We start from the raw sequence: 25,681 nt of genomic DNA, 5'->3' as shown, positions 1-25,681 counted from the left end.
CACGTGGGCTAAAGGAATGTATCTTCTAGTTCGCCTTCCATCATTTTTATTCCTTTCAGTAGGATAAAGATGGTCGACAAAAGACTAGAAACAACCGAGGTCAACACACATTGTTGCCACATCAAAGTCCAAAGGTTGGCCCAACTGCATGCAATACCTATATCACCGCCGAAACAGTCCTTCCCTGCGCAATGACCAAGATTGACAAACTCCTCTTTCTGCTGTAAATGAAGAATGTGGAGGATGCGTTCTCCATTCCAATAGAACAACCTTTAATGATTCATATACAATGCTACACTGACTAGGTGGCAAGGTTACCACCATCAAGAATAATACATACAACCAAATGATATATATAAGGATTATAATCCCTTAGCAAACCGCCGCAACCAAACGACTAAAGTTTGGAAACAAGATGAGAATATTGTGCTTTGGTTTGAGATTTAGTAAGACTCCTTGGTGCCGAGGAAAAAAATGCATCAAACCAAATACATTTTGTCAGCTCGTGCCTGATGGGATTAGTGGACATCTAGATAGTGTTATCACAGTAAAGCGGAGTAGGCCCAGAAGTAACAAACCCCCATATCAGCACGTAATTCAGCTCCAATAAAGGAGCGAGAGAGTGCTTTGTTTCTCAGACTTCCAAGAAACATGAGAATAACCAAGAAATACCGAATTAAACTGAAGAAGAATACTGCGATGACAAGGCAATTGTGCTATGGAGCTGCGGACTTGGTCGCCTAGCAAGCTGCTTGATGAACTCTTTGAAGAATGCTGAATGGAGTCGAACAAGACCCAAGTCCTTGAAAAATGAACAGAAGAAGGCTCTTGAAAAATGCAGTTGGCATATGCTTCTTCTTCTTCTTCTTCTTCGGGTCTTCTGATGTTGGACGCTTAAATCATCCCACAAGTCCTTGGATGTCATACTTTGACGCGCCATAAGATAAAAAATCTAGAGTTGTAAGAATCAATCTAGGAAACCAAGTTGAAGCAAGTCAACCAAAAAAGGACCAGCGATAATGCAAGCAAACTATCCTGGAACTACGCCATCAAATAGCTGATTTTCAGGTGCACGCAGCAGAAAAGCTTTGTGCTGAATTTGCGTACTAAGTGTAAGTGAGGCCTTTAACCAAACAGCTGGCGGGCAAGCAAAAATCTGCACCATTTGGATCTCACGGGAACAGTTGTATGCTGGTAGGATAAAGACACGGCGAGCCGGTAAAGTGGTACTACTTGAGTTTACAACTAAGATGCTAGAGAAATGGCAAAGAGCTTGGAGATTGGTTAAGGCCTTCCATCAAACAAGTAGCAAGCCAAACTGTTGTGTGGAGTGGAACCAAATTGCTTGGACGCTGGGTGAGAGCATCCACCGAACAGATTGAAGACAGATGAAAAAATGTTGGATTGAAGCCGGATAAATTCAGGAACTAGAAGAAATCAGACCCCTGAAAAAGATCGGATGCAGGCTCTCGGTTGGAGGGAACAGAAGCTGAACTTTTTTGGGATGGAGTGAGACCCTCCCCTAGGCCAAGACAAGACTGGGTGAAAGCCTTCAGCTGGAAGAATGCGCGGCATTCAGGTTGGATCGAGTGGTCTGGTCTTGTGCTGAAACAGGGCTGGATTCAGGTCGGACAAATGCATTGGATGGAGATCCAAAGACCAACACTGAGAATCCAATGCAAGCGAACGGTGTTGTATTGGAATTTAGATTGTGGACGATCGAGATTATTGGCTCTGATATCATGTTGTTAATCAAGAATGTGGAGAATGTGACCTCACGGTTTATATACAAGGGTACACCGACTAGGAGGTTACAACAAGAATAAATGCATACAACCAAATAACATATATGCATATTATAATTCCTTAATGCTAAGTCTGCTACGTGTCAACCATTATTTTTGTTGTATTTAAAGCAAGTTAAGTGTATCCCCTTGAGGTGGCATCTCTATAATTCCACATGAGATACGTGGAAAGCCAACGACTTGCTACGAGAGTTTAGATACTTTACGGTGCTTATTTTTGCACCGCAGAGACCTTCGTATGTTTGGATGGGCAATGGTTGCCTATCTCAAAGATGAATGGCTGTTGTCCATCTTGTTGGCTTGCCTAATATAATTGACATATCAAACATGACAGATTGTATGATGGACAAAAGCCATCCATTTCTGAAATAGGTGATCACCCATATGTATGTATGTATGTATGTATGTATGTATGTATGTATATATTTATTTATTTATTTTTGACAGAGATGATCACCTATATATATATGGAGGTCCCTATGGTGCAAAACATACACCAACTCCCATCATTATGCTTAAAAGGAAAAGGATGGACAAGCAATTGCCCCATTTTGTTTTTATATTTTTGATTGGCTCCTTGAAGGTTCATGGTCTATGAGAGCTCTCAGCCATGCAGAAAATTCAATATACTCATCAACACCTAATTCAGGGATATCTAAGGCACAGTAGGATGGTGTTTTTCTCCTGTGTGAATTGAAACCAATGCAAAGACTATTTCAAGTCATGGTTTGCATTTAAGTATACAAGGCCAAAGAAATTTCTCTATCAAGCATTCTAAATTGAAATGCATGTGAATGAAGGAAAGAAAGTCTTCATTCCCTCACCAAGAGCTTTTGGTCACCTTCATCCCCTACTTAGTCAAGTTGTTGGAATATATTAGATCTCTTCCGCTTAAACACCCTATGATGCAGTTTGTACAATTTGGTTGACTGCAATCTCTATCCAGCGAATGACTTTAATGAAAGTTAAAAGCGCAAGAAAAAGAAAAGAAATAAAAAAATCCCTAACGAGATTTGCCAGTGACCATGCACAAGCCATTGATGATGAAGCACCCTTGACTGACAGTTTTTCCTCATCCGTCAGCACTGTAACTCAAAATTATTTTTACGTGACGATGTGCCAGGCTTTGGCAACCATTGTTTAACCGTCCGTCAACAAAACAAGTTCGGTTTTTTTTTTTTTTTTTCTCCCTCTTGCCAGCGGTTTGAACCCTTCAGAGGACCAATCATTCTTTCGCACGAAAGATACAACCCGAACCCTTTATGCAGAGTTTTTATAAGATCTTGATACCTTTTGTCTGCAAAACTGTTTTTTTCTTAACTGGCCCTGCTGCGATCACAAGCTACCAACATTTGCTTATGGTCAGCAAAAGGTTATAACAATGATAATACTTATTGTCATAATAATATTGCGATTGAAAGAGTAGATAATGTAAAAGCCATTTTCAGCTAGTAGTATGATCTAAACTGGTGATAGTTGCAACAGTGACAGAGTAGTTAACCATGTGACTAACCATCAAACTTTATCGAGCCATGTATAGTTACCTGAAGAAAGAATATTACCTTCCCATAATGCAGAAGATCACATGGCCAATAAAAGAATCACAGATGATACTAAAGTTGTTCAAAAATTCACACTATACTATGGTTATATTCTCTCTTTGTTTTTGCCTTTTTTTTTATACTTTACATGTTTATATTCACCCAAAAGATAATAAGGCAAATTCATATATGATGCTAATGCCTAAAACATGTTGTAATAGATGTATAGTATTTAGTAAAATACACTTTTTTTTTTTTTTTAACTATGTCAATGAGAAAGCTGGTACTAATTCAATAGAATAGGATATCAAAGTCCTTTTGAAGTTTGACTCAGACCATTTTATATATCTTCTGAATGATATATGTTGAAGAGTAAAGCAATGCTGATAATTTTCCAGCTGATATGCAACAGATAAGGCATCAGGAGTACAAAGCATGCATTTTTGGTATATTCTTCCTAGGCTGTTGTAATTTTTCAAAAGAACTCTTCTTTGCCGACTTTTCCAGCAAAAATTGATGAGAATTACGTTTCATGGATTTCTATCACCACGATTATGCAAGTTGCAGAGGAGGGCCTCCACTTGCAAAGGGCTAGATCCAACATGGTCCCCCAGAGTTGATGCTCAAGGACGGTGTGACAAAAATATCTACATGCCCCAAGAATGCTACCATCAATAGAATGACAAACTAAGACCTTAATGGAACATCCTTTGAGGATGAAATAGAATATCCACCCAAAATTACACAGACAAGGATTGTGTACATCTTTAGTTTACAGTTGCATGTGAATTATTTTTCCCTCTGATTTCTCAAACATATCTTTGAACTGATATCTTACCCATATATTTTTTTATGAGTTCTTTATTATTTAGTAACGTGAAATCCCATGATGGAACTGATTTTGAAATTCAAAAATCATATTTTGATTCAAGAATAATGATATGAGAATGACCAAATATTTGGAAGAAATTATGCAAGATTGTCAATAGGTTTAGCGCCTTTGGATATTTTTGCAGTGGTAATAGAAGCCCACGGTTGGTACAGCAACGCTATGAGCCTGATAAGGCCCTCCAAACTGAAGTCTGCAGCAAATTAGAAGAAACATGGATTCCTAACTCTTCCTCAAAGAGTTGTTGACTACTTGGTTTCTCCAGGAATTCCAAAGAGAAGATTATCAAGCATCATCCTCTGATGTCGATCTTGTTTCAAAGCGCTGCCACATATATACATGCTCTTATAAGAAAAGATCTTAGGAGTTATGTGGCTGCGATAGGATCATTGATGGTGTCGGCCAGCTCAATTCTGAGAAGTTGTTCGCAATATTATCTTGTGGACCTTCGCCAACCACACGAAAATCCTAGTCGGGCATTTCTAGATAAGCATTGCAGCTGCATTTCTGAAACCCGCACAGTCCACAGAGAGGAAGTGGTGTTTGACTGAATTTATTGGAAGTGACCAGCACCAAAAGATGGAATCTTTGCGTTCTGATGATAAGAAAAAAGGGAGGAGCCTGATACACAGGCAGGCAAGTGATTGAGACGCACAAGCAAATTGTAAGCAGCCATGTTTAAATGACTAATGAGAACAAAACATGGCATTTGCTGATAATGGAGTTGATCACCTTAACGAATGCCAATGTGCCCTCGAGGTAGAATAGAAGAGTTAAAAGATATGTATTCCTTCCATTTAAATCCTTCCTCATAATCACGGTAATATACTAAGATGAGAATTTATGTATGTGAAGCAGAGGAAAGAGAGTAAGGATTGCCAGTTAGCAGATAAACAGGGAGAGAGAGAGAGGAAACATCTCCATAGGATGTGATCACTTCGACAGGAAAAGATCCCCCCGCCGTCCTCCTAAAAGGTTATGTCGATTCTCTCCACTCCCCTACGCACAATCTTGTTGTTCTTCGGTCATCAGTCTTTGTGGTTCTCGAAAGTACGTGTCATCCATATTCTGTCGTCCTTCCTCCTTTAGCACTTTCTCCAGCATTATTCCCCAACTGGATCCATCCCATCATCACCCCCACAATCCCACTCTCCTCTTGTTTATAAGTAGCACCCTTGCCAACTGCCTCTCTGTAGCAGGCAACACCTAGTCAGTAAGAGTCCAGAAATAAGACTAGTCCCTTCCCTCTCTTTCACCTCTCCCATAGAGCATCAACCCTTTCCATCTTCCTACTATCATCTCATTTCATTCACACCACAGTTCCAAGCTACCTCCATATGGCCTCCAGCTCAATGAGCTCCTCACGCACCACAGAGTCCTCCTGGACCGCAAGACAGAACAAGCTCTTCGAGGAGGCTCTGGCAAAGTATGACAGGGACACCCCGGACCGCTGGCAGAAAGTGGCCAACGCCGTCGGCGATAAGTCAGTCGAAGAGGTGAAACGCCATTATGAACTGCTGATCAAAGATATCAATTACATCGAGAGCGGCCGTGCGCAGCATCGCAACTATTGATCCTCCAGTAGCAAGGGAGGCAACTCCCTGGCCCTTGAGGAGCACAGGTAGATCGTTCTACTATCCCCATCTACTGTTCATTCCTTTTTCTTGTTTCTTTGCTTTCGGTTGGCTTCATGGTTCCCATATTTTCGGTTTCCCAAGGACCAAGACTTGGATGGAGCCGTTGCTTTCAGTTGGGTAAAACGCCAACCACAATGACCCAAACTGGATTCTTGTTTCTTTTACAACAGGGACATCACCCAGGCTGCTAATGAAAGTTATGGTTATGATAAGCTATGTACGGGCTTTAATTCCAAGCTTGTGGCTGATTGCCATCTTCTTGAAAGATTTGGATTGAGTATTATTTATATTTTTTTCTCATGTGTTACTTGTATCTCAAATGTTTGGCAGGCTGAAGTATCTATGGCTCGACTGAAGCAAATACTATAAAGCACCATCTACGTGTTTATGTACTAGTAGGGGCATTGTTCTTCTCTGGGAGTTCCAGATATACATGAAGTCAGATGCATCTAAATGAACGTCAGAAGCAGATCGGTTCTCACTGATCTTATAAAAGCCTATTTTCTCTCTTCTTGTAAACGTCCTATTGATTATTGTAAATCTATCGAAGGTTGTCATAACCATGTGTGTTTAGTATTCTACTTGGTGTGCTTAAAGACTAATGAAAACAAGTTTAGTATAATTCCTTATGGCTTTCTATCCTTTTATATAACATATATTTGCAAATATTATTGAGAGCTCCGATGGGTTGAAACCCTACTGAGTACTGGCCGGAGTGAGGATGGGATAAAACCCAGGTCTCGTGCATCGAAGCATTGAAAGAAATACATGTTAGAAAAGCAGTGCAGAAAATCTCTTTTTATCCTTTGTATGGACATGGTGATGATCAAATGGTACCTCATACGAACTACTGATTTCTCTTAAGCAAATGATTTGATGCCTTCACACCGAAGTCATCATAGCTTCGGATTTCAGACAACTAAAATAACATAGTATTATCTTGTATCGTGAGTCATTACAGCATAAATTGACTTCGTGCGTCAAAAATGTATATTCGATGAAAATATATATACAGCTAATTGGATAGAAGACCACCATAGATTCTTCAAAAAAGAAGGATGTCAAGGCTTGATATAAATCTTTTCCTAATAGTTTAGGCTTTTGGAATCTAGTAGTAATGGTCCAATCGGATAGAAGGAAGAAATTTCTAAATCTGCTTAACTTGAATCTCTCAAAAAATTTATTAGCCTAAAGTAGGATTTATATCTCTTGTTTTCATTGATGATGATAAATTGAGATACATTGCTTTTATTTATAATAGTAAAGTTTTTAAAACAAACAAGATATGAGTGGAGAAGGAAAAGTTAGTAAAGTTAGAGAAGAATAAATGTAGGAACATGTATTGATGTACCAGTTGAGCTAATGCTCCTAGGTTGTTGAAATGTATTCCATCGATTAATCACAGATTTCATTATCGGTATATTGATCAATCTAGTACGGACTGAAATAGAAGCTATTTGATAGGAAGCTTTTGAAAATATAGTGCAGCCAAATAAACAAAGAAGGTCGCACAATTTGGATTAGAATCTTCTCCTCATTTAAATAGGACAGACTAACTTTTTCAAAATAAATATGGCTAGTCAAAATAAACATAAAAAGCTAAAATTCAATAAAAAATAAATTTTATTTCTAAATTTTATTTATTTTTGCTCGTAGTGGTTAAAATAATCTATATCAGATCCGATAATTTTTTTAGATCAAAATAAGCTAACATGACTGCCAAAGTCAAAGGTCACACGTTCGTAATATACTTTGTCTAACAAAATTTCGTGACAGCTTAAGCTTTTAGATCTAGTGATAAGTTATGGAGCGAACCACTAATAAGACAAATTTTAGTGGTAATTAATATGCAGAGAGAACCAATGATAATCTGCGTTGTAGCCAAGCGTAGGCACCTTTTTTCCTTTCGCAGATTCCATGTTCAAATGGTGGGCGGTGATTCTCGAATTGTTTGACTCTAGATTCGCATATCACTTAGAAATGATTGATGGTGCCCCACCATGATTTTTATAAGAAAGAAGTCCGAACCAAAGGCAAAGATATCCAAAGGGAATCTGACCATGTAAACATCACCAAGGACAACTTGATAGTACATGTACCGTGCGCGGACGTGGCCCATTTAAATATCTCAAGCCTCTCCATCCCACTAGAAAGGAGCACTTTCATGTTGCTTCCTAGCTCATAGGAAGATTCCAATTATACAGACCATATAATTGTCACCTTTATAATTGCTCGAATCGACATATGATAGGCTCCATCATGTATGACATGGCGGTGCAACTCTTTTTTGTGCTTTTGTTCCTTTTTTTTGGGGGGGGGTGGGGGCGGCGGTGTGCAACTCTTTCTTTTCCTTGGACCATACCGGTTGCAAGCTATAACCCTTGAAAACCAGGCTCCAATGATTGAAAGATAACAAGAGTCAAAACCAGCATGTCTCCCTCAATAATAGTCAGCAAAAGATGACAATAATAATATTTATTTTTTGAGGAAAGTAATAAAAAAATTATCGTGATAATTATGAGACTGAACAATGGGAAACTCGTTTAGAGAGGGAAAAAAAACACAAGAAAGAAAGAAAGAGAAAAGGTGAAACTATTCCGGGAAATAAGTGAAACCTGTGATATGGTAGTTGTATCAGTCAAAATGGTTGTACTTGTGGCACAGCGAATGAAATAGTAGATAACTATGTTTATAACCATTAAGTTTGTCATTCAGGAACTACTCAGATGAGTCAAAGAATCATGAATCTGAGGAACAAATGCAGGGGATTTGCCAGAAATATGAAGAGTATTCACCTAATGTAAACAATGTTCAAATACCTATAACAGGTTTTTCATGTAAAAGGCAAAGTAAATTGTGACACCCGGCCCATTTGAGCTTTGGACCAGCCCTAAAAATGTAGAAGCCCAAAGCCCATACCAAAAAAAAAAAAAAAAAAACAGAATGGGAAGAAGACTCCCAATAGGAGTCTTCTTCTCCGATGAATCCTGAACGGAATGGAAGTCCTAGAACCACTGGAGCCCAAGGACTCTCTATAAATAGGCCTCCCCCTCCCTCAAGACCCTCCACCGGTGATATTCGAGCTAGATTCCTCCTCTTTTCTCCGTTGAAAGCCACGGCCTCCTTTTTTTATGTTCATCGAAAATCGAAGGTCAGAGATGCCACCGGAGCTCAGGTAAGGCTCCAATTTTTCTTCCTCACCCTCTTTCTTTTCTCCCCATGGCTTTAGACCATCACCGACCATCGGGATCGCCAGAAAATCCACGAAAAGGGTGAACCCCTGTTCGGTCGGGCCACCTTCCTTTCTTTTTCGATCACCGGCATCATCGGTTGCTGCGTCTCACCCCTAGGATAGGACCCTCGTCCCTTTATCTCTCTTTTCTGAAGGTATTGGCCGTCGGTGACCGGCCAATGATTGAAAAATAAAAGAAAAATAACGGTATCCTATTTTTTTGATTTTTTTTTGATTTCTTGCCGGCCGAACCTTGCCACCAGCCATTCCTTGCCTCACCACCGTCAACCGTCACTATCGAACATCCAGCCAAGCCGCCGCCCCTCGTTGGAGCCAAGCCACTAAGTTCCCCTTGGTCCATCCTCTGTTCGACCGGGAAGAGAAAGAAGAAAAGAAAAAGTAAGAAAGGAGAAGAAGAAAAAAAAGAAAGAGAAAAAGAAAAAAATAAAAAAAAGAGAAAAATAGAAAAAAAAAGAATGAGAGAATTTTTTCTCTCTCCTCTCCCTTCTTTCTCTCTCTTTCCTCTCTCCTCTCTCTACCTTCTCTCTCCATCTTCTCTCTCTAGATTTTTTTCTATTTTCTCTCTCTTTATGGATTTTGTCTCTCTAAGATCTTTCTTTCTCTTTCTAATTTCATCACGGATTTTAAGATAAACTTGAGATGAAAATAAGATAACTTGAGATTGCTTTGAAATTCGTGCAGTAGTTGGATCTCAGTCCGGTCTTATTCGAAATTTATAACATCGATCATAGTTAATCTATGTTGAGTCATCTTGATATGATCTCTGATAATCTTGATCATGATTGCCTCGTCTGAAGGATATAAAAATTCTCTCTCTATTTTCTCTCTCTAAAATTTTCTCTCTTCATGAATTTTCTCTCTCTAGAAGTCTTGTGGACCAGTGGAGGGTCCAGATACTTAAACAAATCTCGATTTTGGATAATCCTAGGAGAAGTCCTGGATTTGTGTTATTAGGATCGATTATCGATAAATTTTTCATATATGATTTTTATATTTGATCAGGATCATGAAGAGATACGATTGTTTGCATAAGATGTCAAGTAGAATATTTTATTTTCAAAATTCATAAATAAAAAAAGAACATTGATTTCTATGCTTGGATCAGTCACCGATAAAGGTAAGAATCTCTGTACATGATCACCATTATATATGTTATTTTATCGTTGGTCTTGTATCACTGATTTTGCTTCGTTGAATTTGAGATCGATGAATTTGCTATGTTGAGACACCGTTATTTGCTTATATGATTTTTGAACACGAGTATGTTATATCAATATATATATGTATCAGTGATTGATGGCATGATTATATGGATATGATATATTTGTCTTGATCACATTGCAAAGTAAAATTGATTAAAGAAGTCAAAGTATTATAATTTCATGAAAAAAAAAGAAGATATAGTCTTGTCATGTGGAACAGCCCGCTAGGAGCTTATGCCTGGAACAACCCCTACAGGCTTATATATGAATCAGCTGGTCAGGAACTCATGCCGAGACAGCCCGCCAGGAGCTTATGCTTGGAATAGCCCCCCACGGGCTTTCGTACATGGGACAGCCGGTCAGGAACTCATCCTGGGACAGCCTTAAAGGTTTTTGAGTGAAAATTTATTCGGATGGAGACTGAGGTATAGATTTGGTTAGTCCAAAGCAAAAAAAAAAAAGGTTAAAGATCATGTGATAATGAAAAAAGAAATGAAAGACAAGACATGAAACAATTGCTGAACAAAAGTATTTCACCCATTAACATATGATGATGCATCTCTTTTGATAAGACAGATAATTTATGGATGTTTGTAATATTCTGGATATTGAAAATGAGATTTTATATTTTATTATTTATCTTTATTTTTAGATTATATTATTATACTGGTGTGATATGAAAATTCTTAATGGACTGTAAAGCTCACACTCCTCAATTTCTCTTTTTCTTTTCAGAGTTACAGGATGCTCATGATTGGCTATGGTATGGATTTGCGAGTGAGCGAATGCATAAATAGAGTGTCATTGATATCTGATCAGAGGATTGAAAGAATTTAATTTATAATTATGCAAGTTTTACTAATTATTATTGAATATAGATATTATGGATGTTGAGGTTGTAATGAATCATTTTAGGCCTTGCATATTCTTTAAGGCTTGCTCTAAGGAGTATGCGGCCATCACGTATTCGATCCGAGTGTTGGGTTCGGAGCATGACAGAGTGATATTAGAGCCTAAGATATGATCATTTGGGGATTATGATATAAGTGATTAGGATATGACAAAATGATATTAGAGCTTTCGTTTAAGATCATTAGGGACTATGAAGTGATATCAAAACTTTATGCATGATCAATAGGATGTGACAGAGTGGTATCAGAACTTAGATTATGATCATTTGGGGACTATGATATAAATGAGTAGAGTATGATAGATAATATTAGAGTTTAAGATTATGATCATTAAGCATGTGATAGAATGATATTAGAGTTTAGGTTATGATCACTAAAGAATATGACTTAAATGGTATTTGAGCTTAAGGTTATAATTATTCGAGATTGTAACTTTGGTGATATTTAAACTTGAGACTATGATTATGAGGAACATGATAGATATAAAAGAAAAGATTCAATATATAGATTTTAAATCAATAGATACTATGATGAAATTTATGCATAAGTGGTATATGATGTCTATAATAGAATTGACGAGTTATATCTTAGATTTCAATTAGTAAGGTTGATCTGAGTATGAGAAGTGTTGACCTAAAATAAAGTGGAAGGTCTTGATATATTATGTTAGGTATACTCGATGACTTTGGAATGCGAAACTTATATAAGTGAAGGTTATGATAATTTTTCTGATTTCGATGTTAATTTTTCGAGCATTATAAAATTTTTGAACTTATCAGAAGAAAGTTAGTTAGGATATGGTCTAACAAGAAATTACATCATACGAGAGAAAAATATTTTTAAGCATTGAATCTATAAAAGATTATATATGAAACTCAATTTTAGATGAAAAATATACTTGAATTTTATTATAAGAATATGAGATACACGTCTTGGTAAAATTTTTAATTATTCAAAATATCATATTTAGATTTAATTTCTTGATCTTTTAAGTTGTATTTAAATTTCAAGTCAAAAATTTATTTTTCTAAGTGGATCTAAAAAATTTTGATGATTTGAATAAGAAATTGATTTGTTAGAGTATGATATATAGGTTATGATGAAATCTGTAATAATTTGTATTTTCATCTTTAGATTAGATTTCTTTTTTTCTTGTGATTATTGAAGATTGTGGACTGTAGTTCAAGTCAGAATTCAGATTTCTGAGTTGAACTAAAATATATTGTTATTGTTAAATTTTGAATGACTTATATAAAAGATAAGATTTTGTATAGATTTATCTATTGATATTAAGGGTTGTGATGAAGGGAGCTTTACAAGAAATAACTAAGTTGATTTTACTTATAAAAATGTTGACTTGAGTTCTTTTAGTTTGCTCAAGTTGGAGTTAATTCTTTTACAAAGAAAGATTGGTTTGGAAGTTATCTAAATGATTGTAAGGTAAATCGAAGGTTAACTCAAAATTAATTCTAAACATACTGAATTCTAGGAGAGTGATGAAATTTATGTAATGATTTCAAATATAAAAAATGGATGAGATTTAATTTAATGTGCTATGTCCAAGGGATAGTAAAGATAAAGAAACTTAAAGTTATACTCTAAATTTTATATGAAATTTAAAAGTTGGATCTATCTTTGATTGATCTAACATACAAAGATATCTTTTGATAAACCTATATAATTTGATAAATTAAGATCAGAGTACGCAGCAAAAGCATGATGGTTTAAATCGATTAGAAATATTAATCCTTTGATTCAAAAGATATTATGGAATATATTAGTTGTAAATAAGAAAAAATTTTATTGATAATGAAAAGATGTTACAGATCTTGACCTAATATGATCATAGCCGGATAATTTTTATCAGTAGGTTATTTTATTGTAGATAATGCCAAGAAGAATCCTAGACATCTCAAGTTTATTATTAATAGCTTGATAGTTCTGTTATTAGTGCAAACCTAGAATGTCTTGACATAGATATTATTTTTTTCAAAATTTAATATTATTACTCGAAATGACAAAGAAGAGTGAGATTTTTTAAGATGAAAGTCTACCTATTAAATTTATTGAAAGGTCAAGGGAAGACAAAAATCGATGATTGTGAAGACCTTCCTTTATTTTTCCATCATAGGTAGTCTGAGACAATTATGAATTTTGAGTGGAATGTATTAGAATAAATACCTGTGGCATGTTAATACAAGTATAAATATTACTGCTCTTTCAAAAATAAATAAATAAATAAATAAAATAAAATAAAAAAGAGAAAATGAGGTTGATATTTTAATTAATTTTGTTATAACAAGATCATGAGAAATAAATAATATGTAAGATATTATTGGAAGCATGAGAATGACATGATGCATGTATATATATATATTCTTTTAGAATATATCTCAAACAACATAACTTAATTTCGAGGATGAAATTATTTAAAGGGAGAGAGAATGTGACATCCGGTCCATTTGGACCTTGAACCAGGCCTAAAAATCTAGAAGCCCAAAGCCCATACAAAAAAAAAAAAAATAGAACGGGAAGAAGACTTCCGATAGGAGTTTTCTTCTCCGATGAATCCCGAACGAAATGGAACTCCTAGGACCACTGGGGCCTTAAGGCTCTCTATAAACAGGCCTCCTCCTCCCTCAAAACCCTCCACCGATGATATTCGAGCTAGATTCCTCCTCTTTTCTTCGTTGAAAGCTGCGGCCTCCTCTTTTTGTGTTCATCGAAAATCGAAGGTCGGAGATGCCATCGGAGCTCAGGTAAGGCTCCAATTTTCTTTCTCACCCTCTTTTCTTTCTCCCCATGGCTTTAGACCCTCACTGACCATCGGGATCGTCAAAAAATTTATGAAAAGGATGAACCCCTGTTCGGTCGGATCACCTTCCTTTCTTTTTCGACCACCGGCACCGTCTGTTGCAGAGTCTCACCTTTAGGATAGGACCCTCGTCCCTTTATCTCTCTTCTCTGAAGGTATTGGCCATCAGTGACCGGCTAATGATCGAAAAATAAAAGAAAAATAATGGTACCTTATTTTTTCAATTTTTTTTTATTTTTTGCCGGCCGAATCTTGCCGCCGGCCATCCCTTGCCTCACTGCCATCGACCGTCACTGCCGGACAACCAGCCAAGCCACTGCCCCTCGCTAGAGCCAAGCTATCGAGTTTCCCTTGGTCCATCCTCTGTTCGGCCGGGAAGAGAAAGAAGAAAAGAAAAAGAAAGAAAGAAAGAAGAAGGAGAAGAAAAGAAAAAAAGAGAAAGAGAAAGAGAAAAAGAAAAAGAAAAAAAAAAGAAAAAAAAGAAAAAAAAATTTCTCTCTCCTCTCCCTCCTTTCTCTCTCTTTCCTCTCTCCCTTCTCTCTCCATCTTCTCTCTAGATTCTCTCTCTAGATCTTTTCTCTCTCTTTATGGATTTTGTATCTCTAGCATCTTTCTCTCTCTTTGATTTCATCACGGACCCTAGGATAAACTTAAGATGAAAATAAGATGACTTGAGATTATTTTGAAATTCATATAGTAGTTGGATCCCAGTCCGATCTTTATTCAAAATTTATAACATCGATCATAGTTAATCCATGTTGAGTCACCTTGATATGATCTCTGATAATCTCGATCATGATTGCCTCGTCTGAAAGATACAAAAATTTTCTCTCTACTTTCTCTCTCTAAAATTTTTTCTCTTTAAAATTTTTTTCTCTTCATGAATTTTCTCTTTCTAGAAGTCTTGTGGACCAGTGGAGGGTCCAGATACTTAAACAAATCCTGATTTTGAATAATCCTAGGAGAAGTCCTAGATTTGTGTTATTATGATCGATTATCGATAATTTCTTCATATATGATTTTTATATTTGATTAGGATCATGAAGAGATATGATTATTTGCATAAGATGTCGAGTGGAATATCTTGTTTTCAAAATTCATAAATCAAAGAAGAACATTGATTTCTATGCTTGGATCAGTCACCGATAAAGATAAGAATTCCTGTACATGATCACCATTATATATGTTATTTTATCGTTGATCTTGTACCATTGATTTTGCTTCGTTAAATTTGAGATCGATGAATTTGCTATGTTGAGACACCGTTATTTGCTTATATGATTTTTAAACACGAGTATGTTATATCAATATATATATATATATATATATCGGTGATTGATGGCATGATTATATGGAATGATATATTTGTCTTGATCACACTGCAAAATAAAATTAATTAAAGAAGTCAAAGTATTATAATTTTATGAAAATAAAAAAAAAAATGATGTGGACTAGCCTTGTCATGTAGAACAGCCTGCCAGAAGCTTATGCCTGGGACAGCCCCCACAAGCTTATATATGGATCAGCCGACTAGGAGCTCATGCTTGGAACAGTCCGTTAGGAGCTTATGCCTGCGACAGCCCCCTCACGGGCTTTCGTACGTGGGACAGTCGGCCAGGAGCTCATCCTGGGACAACTTTGAAAGGCTTTTGAGTGAAAATTTGTTTGGATAGAGACTGAGATATAGACTTAATTAGTCCAAAGTCAGTCGGCCAAGAGCTCATCCTGGGACAACTTTGAAAGGCTTTTGAGTGAAAATTTGTTCGGATGGAGACTGAGATATAGACTTAATTAGTCCAAAGTCAGAAAGAAAAAAGTTAAAAAAATCATGTGATAATGAAAAAAGAAATGAAAAACAAGATATGAAACAATTGCTGAACAAAAGTATTTCACCCATTAACATATGATGATGCATCTCTTTTGATAAGACAGATAATTTATAAATATTTGCAGTATTCTGGATATTGAATATGAAATTTTATATTTTATTATTTATTCTTATTTTCAGATTATATTATTATACTGATGTGATATGAGAATTCTTACTGAATTGTAAAGCTCACATCTCTCCATTTCTCTTTTTCTTCTCAAAGTTACAGGATACTCATAATTAGCTATGGTATAGATTTGCGAATAAGCAAATGCATAGATAGAGTAACATTGATATCTAATTAGAGAATTGAAGGAATTTAATTTATAATTATGCAAGTTTTACTAATTATTATTGAATATAGACATTATAGATGTGGAGGTTGTAATGAATTATTTGAGGTCTTGCATATTTTTTAGGGCTTGCTCTATAGAGTGTGCGGCCATCACGTATCCGATCTGAGTGTTGGGTTCAGGGCATGACATAAATAAATACTAATGGCAAAGAAAACCCATCAATAGTGGAGAGTTATGTTAATTTGTAATCCAAGGATTTTTCCTGAATTTCAAGTTAAAAAAAGTTCACAAATAAGTTGAAAAATTCATAAATTCATTTTTAAATCAATATCTTTCACTAATTTGTATAATTACGTTGTGAAACATAAAATACTGATTTTTCAGAGATTCATTAACAATCTGAAAATATCTTACTCTGTTTGCAGTCTGCTGAGATGACAATGATGATGCCACAGGAAAACTGATACATCATATATTAATTAGTAGAGTGGCAGTAGTATGGGTATGTGCACCATTTATATTATTTGCTGGAATTAAACATGACTCTCTCAGCAGGAGTATTAGTTTAAAAAGAACAGAACACAAAATTCCTGTAATATTGAACTTGGATCAGGGATCTTGTAAACGATGTATCTAATGGTTAATAAAAATTATACCACTTAATGGCATCATCAAAATTTACAAATTGATAGGCAACAATTAATATATGAAATCTGTCGAAGCATGTCTTTTCTGTTAGTCCTACAGTTTCTGTGAGATTCTTCAAAAGGAATCCTTCTCAGCTAGCCTCTTTGAGGTCCATCTTCAGAGGGCTACTTCCAAGGATTTTTAGCAGTGCGAATATGCAAGAGGAGCCATCAATTGTTTCTTTTTTTTTTTTCCTCTCCTTTTTTCTTTGAGAGAGAGAGAGAGAATGGGGTATCAACTAGTAAAGGGCCAGACACTACAAACTCCTATAGGTTAAGATTCTCCCAGGCCCAAGTTGTTGATATTTCATTTTCCAAAGATTCCAAGAAATCTCTTTTGCATCCATGGCCTCAGCTTTCCATTATGTAAAGCAGTTCCTGTTGATAAATATATAGAATCCTTTTGTACACTAATGACCATTCGTAGGCACACAGAGAGAAGGTTTAACTTCACAACATTTTGTTAGTCCTCATACATGACCGTTGTTTTTTTGTCTGACTCTTATTAGTCAAATACATCATTTCAATAATGCTTTACCTAGACAGTGCTGTATACTTTTTTGTACAATCATTCACCAGCAACAAAATAACAAAGCTGCGAGGCTTGTATATTTTGTGTTGATAGAATATAAAATGGAACAATATTCTGCAACAAAGTTTATATTGCCCATTCCATATCTATACCATCAATATCCAATTTGGATTGGTATCAGTCAGAAACAGATAAGTATACAAATTTTTGAAAAAGAAATGATAAGCTTGCAAGTCAAATCTCTTATAGTCAAAAGCCAGCATGTAATCCTTATTTTGAAATTTTGCCATGAAACAGACCTTGCCTCCGTAAAGGTGATCTTGCTCCGGTCTTCTGGTGGATGACATTATGGGAGCATATCCGCATTTAAATGAAGCACAATAAACACATCCCTCACTATATTTTCTCATCACCATAAACAGAGTACAGCATAACCACAAATGTTAAAACATGTTTTTTTATTTAAAATATGGTGGTTGTTTGGAACCTCATACCTCTTCTTGTGGAGAGAAAGGTGCCAACCAGCTTAACCGACAGCTCATCCTGAGAAGCGAAAACAAATTAGTGTTTCTTGGAAGAGTGAGAATTTATCAATGCTCTTTATCAGACTACCGGTATACTGTGCTGACCCCTCAACTAATAGCATTAATGTTGGTAGTATCCAATTCAAAGTGAGTTTCATACGTAAATTGGAGAGGGACAGCTCTCCCATCACATTCAGCCATGATTAGCACGACGGTCATGACTAGGGAGGGCCACCAGCACACTGTCACATATATAAGATGGGCTTATCTGATCATGGCCATCATGCCAATTGTGGATGGTCATTATTGGACTACCGACCGTCTTTCATTCACTAACAAGTTGGAGAGAATGGGAACTCTCCAATTCACTTTTTGAGATCATCAGCACAAGGAATTGATGGCTGACTAAGCAGAATCCACGTAGCATTTCTCTTTTTGAGATTGAAAAGATGATTCAAGTGAGCAAAGGACTGCAGGCCACAAAATTTCCTACCCCTATTTCCCCAAAACTGGGGGACAGATGAGAGATCAGATTCAGCAGCAGGAAAAGATCTTTCTCTAAATTCTCTGAAAAGGAATATTAGAGCTAGGTTTTCTGCAAATCCCTCTTTTTAGCAAGTGGCATGCTTAATATTCTTATTCCATGTGAGAATCAAAATTTATTAGAACCAGTAAGGCCAACCATTGTAAGCTACAAATGTTTGTCACCTGTCAAAGCAGGAAGCAAAGAACAAACAGAAATTTATGATGGTAACTATTGGTGTCTAAGAAATCCATTTAGCTTGGAAGATTTAATATGATAAGCTAATATATAAGGGAAACCTTGTACTACAGCTTTTGCAATCTGGATTTCATTCATATATTGAATATTTCATAGATGAAACACTACATCATATGCAGAAAAGAATGATACAACAGTGCCACTAGAGAAATACGAAGGGGAAGAAGTAAAGATCCATATCAGATGCAATAACTTCCAATCAGCAAGATTCCTTCCCTCCTAAAAGGAACAGGCCGATTCTTTCCATTCCTACATACTATATTCTTGTTTTTTGGTCCCCACTCCTTATGGCTCTCAAAGGTCCAAGTCATCCATATTCCTTCCCCCTTCATCCTTTGGTCCTTTCGACAGTATTATTTCCCAAGTGGCTCCGCCCCAACATCACCCCACATCTCCATTTACTTTCTGTTTAAGTAGCACTAGCACCAGCAGCAACTTCTTCGCCGTATCAACTTATATAAATTCCAGAGTTCAAAACTTACAGAAGTTGCATTCCCTTTGTTTCTCCTTCATCTGTGGAATAAACTTGAAGATAGTTATTTTCTCTTCTTCCTTACAGCTTAGATCTAGAAACTTCCCTTTCCTCTGCCATCAACTGCTTCACTATGTGGAATTAATCCTTGTCTAGCAACCTTCTTCGCTTTTCGTCATGAAAGATGGCCTCCAGTTCCCCGTGCTCCTTGCACAGTTCAAACTCATCCTGGACTCAAAAAGCAGAACAAGCTGTTAGAGCAGGCCCTGGCAAAGTACAACTATAGCATTATTAACCCATGAAGAGATCACCACAAAAACATGGCCATTCTGATACACATTATTCTCTCTCTCACGTGATCATGCTTTAAGACACAGCTCTTATCTGAAAGACCATAAAGGAACAAACAAGTTGCAACCTAAACATACATAACTGCAGAAGAGTTGATGATAAAGTTACTTCAGTTCCTTATAATAGATATATGACATGATAATTATCAGGAGAGCTGTGTCTAACTTCTCAAGCTATTGCAGGAAAAATTCTTTCTACAATTATAATCTTTCTATGCATTAGATTTCTGGTTGTTGCTGATAACTTTAACTGGCCAAAAGCAAAGTCCACTCAGCAGCTATTTCATCATGTTTCGCTTAATCTGCCAAATACAAACAAGTAATGTTCGACACCAATGGGTTATCTGCAACTATAAAACATAATATAAACATAAAATTCTAAGAAGAGCATATCCAAATCCAAGATTCTCTATAGAACTCAAGGATACTAAAGAATGTTACTGCATCAATTCCAAAATCAATCAGTGGACGTTAAAAGACAACAGCAGCATGTACATGGATCAGGATTTGTGACGATTAGTTTAATGACCAGCAATACCTTTGACATTGTTAGACCAGAACCCGAACTGCGCTTCAAGATGTTCAGATTTAGTTTGCCAGCAGAATCAACATCAAAGTGGCAATCTGAGTTGTGAATATAACCTGCAAAGAAAAATGATTAAACTGGGTCAACAACTAGAAGATGAAAGAAAGTTAATAAATGGCAATGAAGAATGTGATTTGAACTCCCCAATGAAATTATAGATAAGATGGAGGTAGGTTTACTACAGGCTACAGCAATAATTTAAAAGCAGTCATTATAAAATATAGTGACCAAAATTATAGTGGCTAATAAATAACATCTATCATATATGCATGTGTTGCGGCCAATCGCCTCGTCGCCCGATCGCCGGGAAGCGTGCACCTGCAAAAGGAAGTCCGCACTGACCGGAGGCGGCTCCGGCGGGGACCCTCCGACGGTCAAGTCAGAGAGGTGACTGGGCAACAGTAAAATGCAGACAGAGAGCTCTGAGAGGGAGAGAGAGAGAGAGAGGAGCGAGCCTGCGTATGTGGGAGAGAAGGGCGGATCGACCCTTTGCACTGTTGCCTTCCCCGGTATATATAGTGGAGCACGGTATGGCGCCGTCATTAATGGCGCGGACAAGTGAGGAACTGTCAACTCACTGTAGACTGTCAGAGCCGCCGTGGAAATGTCATGTCGCCGTGTGGCCGTCTAGTCACTAGGGTTGACCTCGCTCTCGGCGGGACAATGCCCCTGGGGAACTGTGCCGCATGTCCGTGTCAGAGCTGACAAGGTCTGGCGGCTGTACGGCGATGGGAGGAGACGGCCGACCCTTGGTCGGTGGCCAGCAGAGTGGCGTCGGGTTCCTCCGTCAGTCGGCGAGTTTCATGTGAGTCGGCCTCTGGGTCTGGTCGGTCGGGAAGGATACGCCCGACATACCTCCAGTCGGCGATTGGGCCATTGAAAAGCCGTCGGTAGCGTCCGTTAGTCGGTCACCCCCGGCTTTCAGTCGGAGACGGTCAGTCGGCCAGTCGGAGACGGTCGGTCGGGCCGCCAGCCGGTCGGGCCCTCCGATAGTCGGTCGGTCGGTCGGTGGGTTTCCCCCAACAGTTGCCCCCCTCCACTCCTAAGTCGGGTGATGAGCTGGCGACTAGGAGTGGATTTGTCGTACGCGAGGATCCGACCGTACCGCCGATTGATACGGTGTCCGGCGCCCTGTATATGTCGAGAGGTTTACTGGCGCCCGACATCCAGTCGGCGCCAGGCGTCTCGTCCCATCAGCATCAGGTGTCGGTCGGCGCCGGACGTCCGCCGTGCCGGATGTCCCGCTGGTGTCAGCGATAAAACCGGTGCCAGGTGTCATGTCCCATCGGGAAGTGGAACCGTCGTGTCCCGTCGGGAAGTGGAACCGTCGTGTCCCATCGGGAAGACAACGTCGCGTCCCGTCGCGACACGTGGCGTGTGGCCATTGGTTCGCGTTCGGTGGAGCGGATGGAGGCGACGTGGCGCAATCTGAAGGGGGGTGCGTCGAACCGTCGGACCGTTTGACGGCCCTGATGACGCCACGCGGCGAAATCTGGGGAGTCTTTGCTGTGCGTGCCTTCATCTCGACCGTTGGGGAGCACTATATATACAAAGTTACCCCCACATGGTTTTTTACCCCTCTCATTTTTACAGTCGAGACTCTGCCCGCTTGAGCCTCCGCTCCAGGTACTTCTCCGCTCTGTCTCCCCTTTGCGACTCTTTCCTTCCAAGGGCTAGAGTAGCCTTCCTCTTTCTTTTTCCTTTCTTCCTTGCCATTTCTTTGAGCTCATGGCTAGGACGTCCCCACGAGGTAGTCGGTCGGGAGAGCCGACCGAAGACACTCGGTCGTCCCCGGAGGTGGAGGCTTCTTCACTTTCGGGGCCGAACGTCGATCGGCTCCGGGAGCAGTACTGCGTCCCGGAGCAGATTCGGCTGTTCGCCCCTGGCGTCGATGGTCGGGTTAATAGCCCGCCCGAGGGTCAGGTGGCCTTCTATCTGGAGGATCTCCGGGCCGGCCTTCGATTCCCGATTCCGGAGTTCGTCCGGAACGTTCTGGACTATTACGGGTTATGCCCGGCACAACTTGCGCCGAACTCGGTTCGGCTGATAGTCAGCTTCGCCCTCCTGTGTCGGCTTTTGCCGACCGAACCTCGGATCTCTCTTTTCCGAGTCTTCTTTGTCCTCCGCCCTCACCCTAAAGCCCGAGGGTGGTGGTATTTCATTCCTCGAAAAGGGCTCTCTTTCATTACTGGTCTTCCAACATCCATTCACGGATGGAAGAACCAGTTCTTCTTCACGTCGTCCTCTGCCCCTTGGGGGTTTCCAGTCCGTTGGGGGAACCCCCGAACCGATCCAAATGAGAACAGTCGGGTGGAGGTCGATGATCGGGAGGACTTCCATCGGCTAAAGGATATCTCGGTGCCGAAGCAGAGCGAGCTCGTCACCGAGCAGGCCTTGTACGACGCCGGCCTTAGCCCGGTCCCCCGTTTAGGTCGGTTTGCATTCTCCCGACGTCTTCATTTTCTTTTCTGTCTTCTTCTTTAGCTCTAACCTTTCATCGTCTTTTTCAGATATGCCGCCGAGGACGCGACTGTCGGCAGCCGACATACGTCAGCACGCCGTGAGGAAGAGGCCGGCGGCCGGTGCCGGACCGTCGCAGCCTCCCAAGAGGCCCCGCGTGGTTCCGCCGAGCGAACCAGCCGGGTCGGAGGCGGAGCCGGTGATCGCACTGTCGGTGCCGACAGTGCTTGTTGATGTCCCGTCCGGGGGACCGTCAGTCGGGGGAGCTGCTTCGCCCGACCGTCGAGCGGCCGACTCTGCCGGGGGCACGCCACCCGCCCAGCAGATTCCGGAGGTTCGGGAGGAAGTCCGCGAACCTGGGCTGCCGACGCATGCCACCGCCGCGCCGTCTGCCGAGACTCGGTCGGGCTCGAGCTTGCCGTCTATCTCCGACGTCAGGGCCTGGACGGCAAGCCGAGGTAAGGCCCTAATGGCGTCGGGTGATGAAGGTCGATCGGCGGGTGGGTCGGCCGACTTTCCGCTTCCCGAGGGTGCGTCGGGCCTGGCCAACCACGACTTGGCCAGGAGACTATGCCAAGCACTCCTCCTTCCTGCCGACATCGAAGCGATGAAGAACCAGCGTGTCTCCGACATGCTGTCGTCCTTCTATCCGATGATGATCCGGGTAAGCTTCCTTTCCCTCTGCTTTTAATCGTAGCATCGCAAGTCCGGCTTACTAACAGTCGGCTCTTTTTTGTGCAGCTGGTCTTCAACATATCCGAGCTGGAGGCCGGATATCGGAAGTTTGGGGACATGCGCGCGGCCTGGAGAGATAAGGTCGCGGGCCTCGAAGCCGAGAAGGCCATCCTTCTCGACCAATTTCAACAGTCGGTCGACCGGGAGAACCGACTCGAGGGGGAGGTCTCCCGATTTTCGGAGGAGATCTCCGGACTCAAGGAGGCCAAGGCGTCGCTGGAGTCGGAGCTCAAATCGGCGAAGGATGACGCGGCCAAGAAGTCCCGGACCATCCGTCGGCTCCGACACGAGCGAGACAGCGTCGGCAAAGAGTTGGAGGGCGAGCGCGAGCAACTTCGGGCGAGTCTCGAGAACCTCGCCAAGGCTGAAGAGGGTCATGCCGCCGCTCAGGCCGACGCAGACGTTGCCAAAGCCGAATCAGAGTCGGCGAAGTTGGCTTTGGGTCGGGCGGTCGAGGTCTTCCGGGACTCAGAGGAGTACCGCGAAGAGCTCCTCGAGAGCGGCTACCTCTCGTACCAAGTCGGGTACGAGGACGCCCGGGAAGCCGTTCAGAGCTTGTACCCCGAACTTGACCTCAGCAACGTGGTTCTGCCAGGGTCGGAGGCCCCAGCTGCGGAGGAGACGGCCGGACCAGCGTCGGATGGTCTCTCCACCAGGGCGGAAGCTGAAGGCGTCGCAGAGCCGGTTGCCGAAGACCAGTCGGCTCCGATGGCTGAAGTCGGAGCAGATCTTCCGACCAACTCGCATCGTCGTCCAGTGGAGGACGTCGACTCCGATAATTAGTCGGTTTTATTTTGTCTTCTATTTTGCTTTGGATTGTAATCGGGCTCCGGCCTTTACCTTGTAGACTTTCCTTTGTTTATGGAAAAAATTTCTTCAAGTCTTGAATGAATTCTTCTTTTGCCTTTTCCCCCTGTTTGCAATGCCAAACACGTCTGCAATGTCGAACGTTAGTCGCTGACTTAGTCAAGTCACCAACTCGCATAAGTCGGTAGGGCTTCAGCAACTTGACAGTCGAAGTCGGCGTCCGGCGCATTGTCGGGGAGACGATAGTAAGTCGGGTCCCCATACCCCTGCGTCGGGTTCGATGTTTTCCGACGTCCGGTGGTAAGCCGAATGTCGTTCAGCCGGCCGTTGGTCGGTCGGCAAGTCGTAGATGCGACAAAGGTCGCATCGTGCGATAGACGGTGGTAAGCCGAACATCCCTCGACCGGCCGTAGCTCGGTCGGAAGTCGCGACAATAGTCGCGTGGGCTTTTTGCCTTTCTTCGGTCGGGGCCCGATCGGCCTGTCGGCCGACGGATTCTGCCCGAAAATTCGACCGTAGAGGGAGCATGAACTCCCGTTCATAAGAGTCCGTCGGCCCTTTGTGGAGGTCCGACAAGTCGTCGAAGGAGTATTGACTCCCGTCGTTGTAGATGCATCGGTCCGTGTAAGGGGCCGATGTGTCGTCGGTGCCAGATCCGCGTCGGCGCGTCGGGGCTGAGCGCCGACCGGTAGTGGAAGAGTTAGAACTCCAATTTTTCAAACTGGACATGTATTCCGACAATTGAATTACAGAATTCACTGGCAATACAGCTTCAAGTTGTCGGCGTTCCAAGTCCGGGGAATGGTTTTTCCCTCAAGGGTTTCCAGCCGATAGGCTCTCGGCCCGAAGGTGTCAGCAACCCTGTAGGGTCCTTCCCAGTTGGGAGCCAACTTCCCTTGGTCCAAGGGCTTCGACACCTCCGCCTTCCTCAAGACTAGGTCGCCAGGCCTGAAGAGCTTTGGTCTGACCTTGGCGTTGTAGTACCGGGCGACCCTCTGTCGGTATGAGGCCATTCGGATCTGAGCCTCATTTCGCAGTTCGAGGAGAAGGTCTAGGTCGGCCCTCCGACTTTCGGAGTTGTCCGGCTCGTGGTACTGCTCGACCCTTGAAGACGGCAGGCCAATCTCGAGCGGGATCACAGCTTCTGTCCCGTAGGCCAAACTGAACGGCGACTCTCCGGTCGGGACACGGGGGGTCGTTCGGTAAGCCCATAGGACGGAGCCCAGCTCGTCGACCCAGAGACCTTTGGCTTCGTTCAGTCGGGTCTTAAGTCCATGGAGCAAGGTTCGGTTCGTCACCTCAACCTCACCGTTGGACTGTAGGTGCCCGACTGAAGTTAGTCGATGACGGATGTGGAACCTGGCGCAGAAGTCCTTGAAGTCTCGGTTGTCGAATTGCCGTCCGTTGTCGGTGATGATGGTGTGCGGCAATCCGAACCTGAAGATGATGGACTTTTGGACGAAGTCCTCCATCTTCCGCTCGGTGATCTGCGCCAAGGGCTCGGCCTCGACCCACTTCGTGAAGTAGTC

At 41.1% G+C, this 25,681-nt stretch overlaps 1 protein-coding gene and 1 long non-coding RNA gene across 2 annotated transcripts in view; one reads left to right on the top strand and one right to left on the bottom strand.

Moving 5' to 3' along the window:
- The first annotated feature begins 5,406 nt into the window (after positions 1–5,406).
- On the top strand, positions 5,407–6,494 carry LOC105049431 (protein RADIALIS-like 3). The gene is made up of 2 exons (XM_019852475.3): positions 5,407–5,856; positions 6,203–6,494. Exon 1 carries the CDS (start codon positions 5,573–5,575, stop codon positions 5,807–5,809), a length of 237 nt encoding a protein of 78 aa, XP_019708034.1. The 5' UTR covers positions 5,407–5,572; the 3' UTR covers positions 5,810–5,856; positions 6,203–6,494.
- A 12,290-nt stretch (positions 6,495–18,784) lies between these two features.
- The window catches only part of LOC105048365 (uncharacterized), a 42,328-nt gene continuing 35,431 nt past the window's right edge, over positions 18,785–25,681 (bottom strand). Inside the window, exons 2-3 of the long non-coding RNA XR_832625.3 lie at positions 20,103–20,206; positions 18,785–19,442 (exon numbers count right to left, since the gene is read on the bottom strand). This is a non-coding gene — a long non-coding RNA (uncharacterized lncRNA). The remainder of the gene's footprint in view (positions 19,443–20,102; positions 20,207–25,681) is intronic.

The sequence above is a fragment of the Elaeis guineensis genome, chromosome 2 (assembly GCF_000442705.2).
Source record: "Elaeis guineensis isolate ETL-2024a chromosome 2, EG11, whole genome shotgun sequence".
NCBI classification, from domain to species: domain Eukaryota; kingdom Viridiplantae; phylum Streptophyta; class Magnoliopsida; order Arecales; family Arecaceae; genus Elaeis; species Elaeis guineensis.
This window is presented reverse-complemented; position numbering and strand designations above follow the sequence as displayed.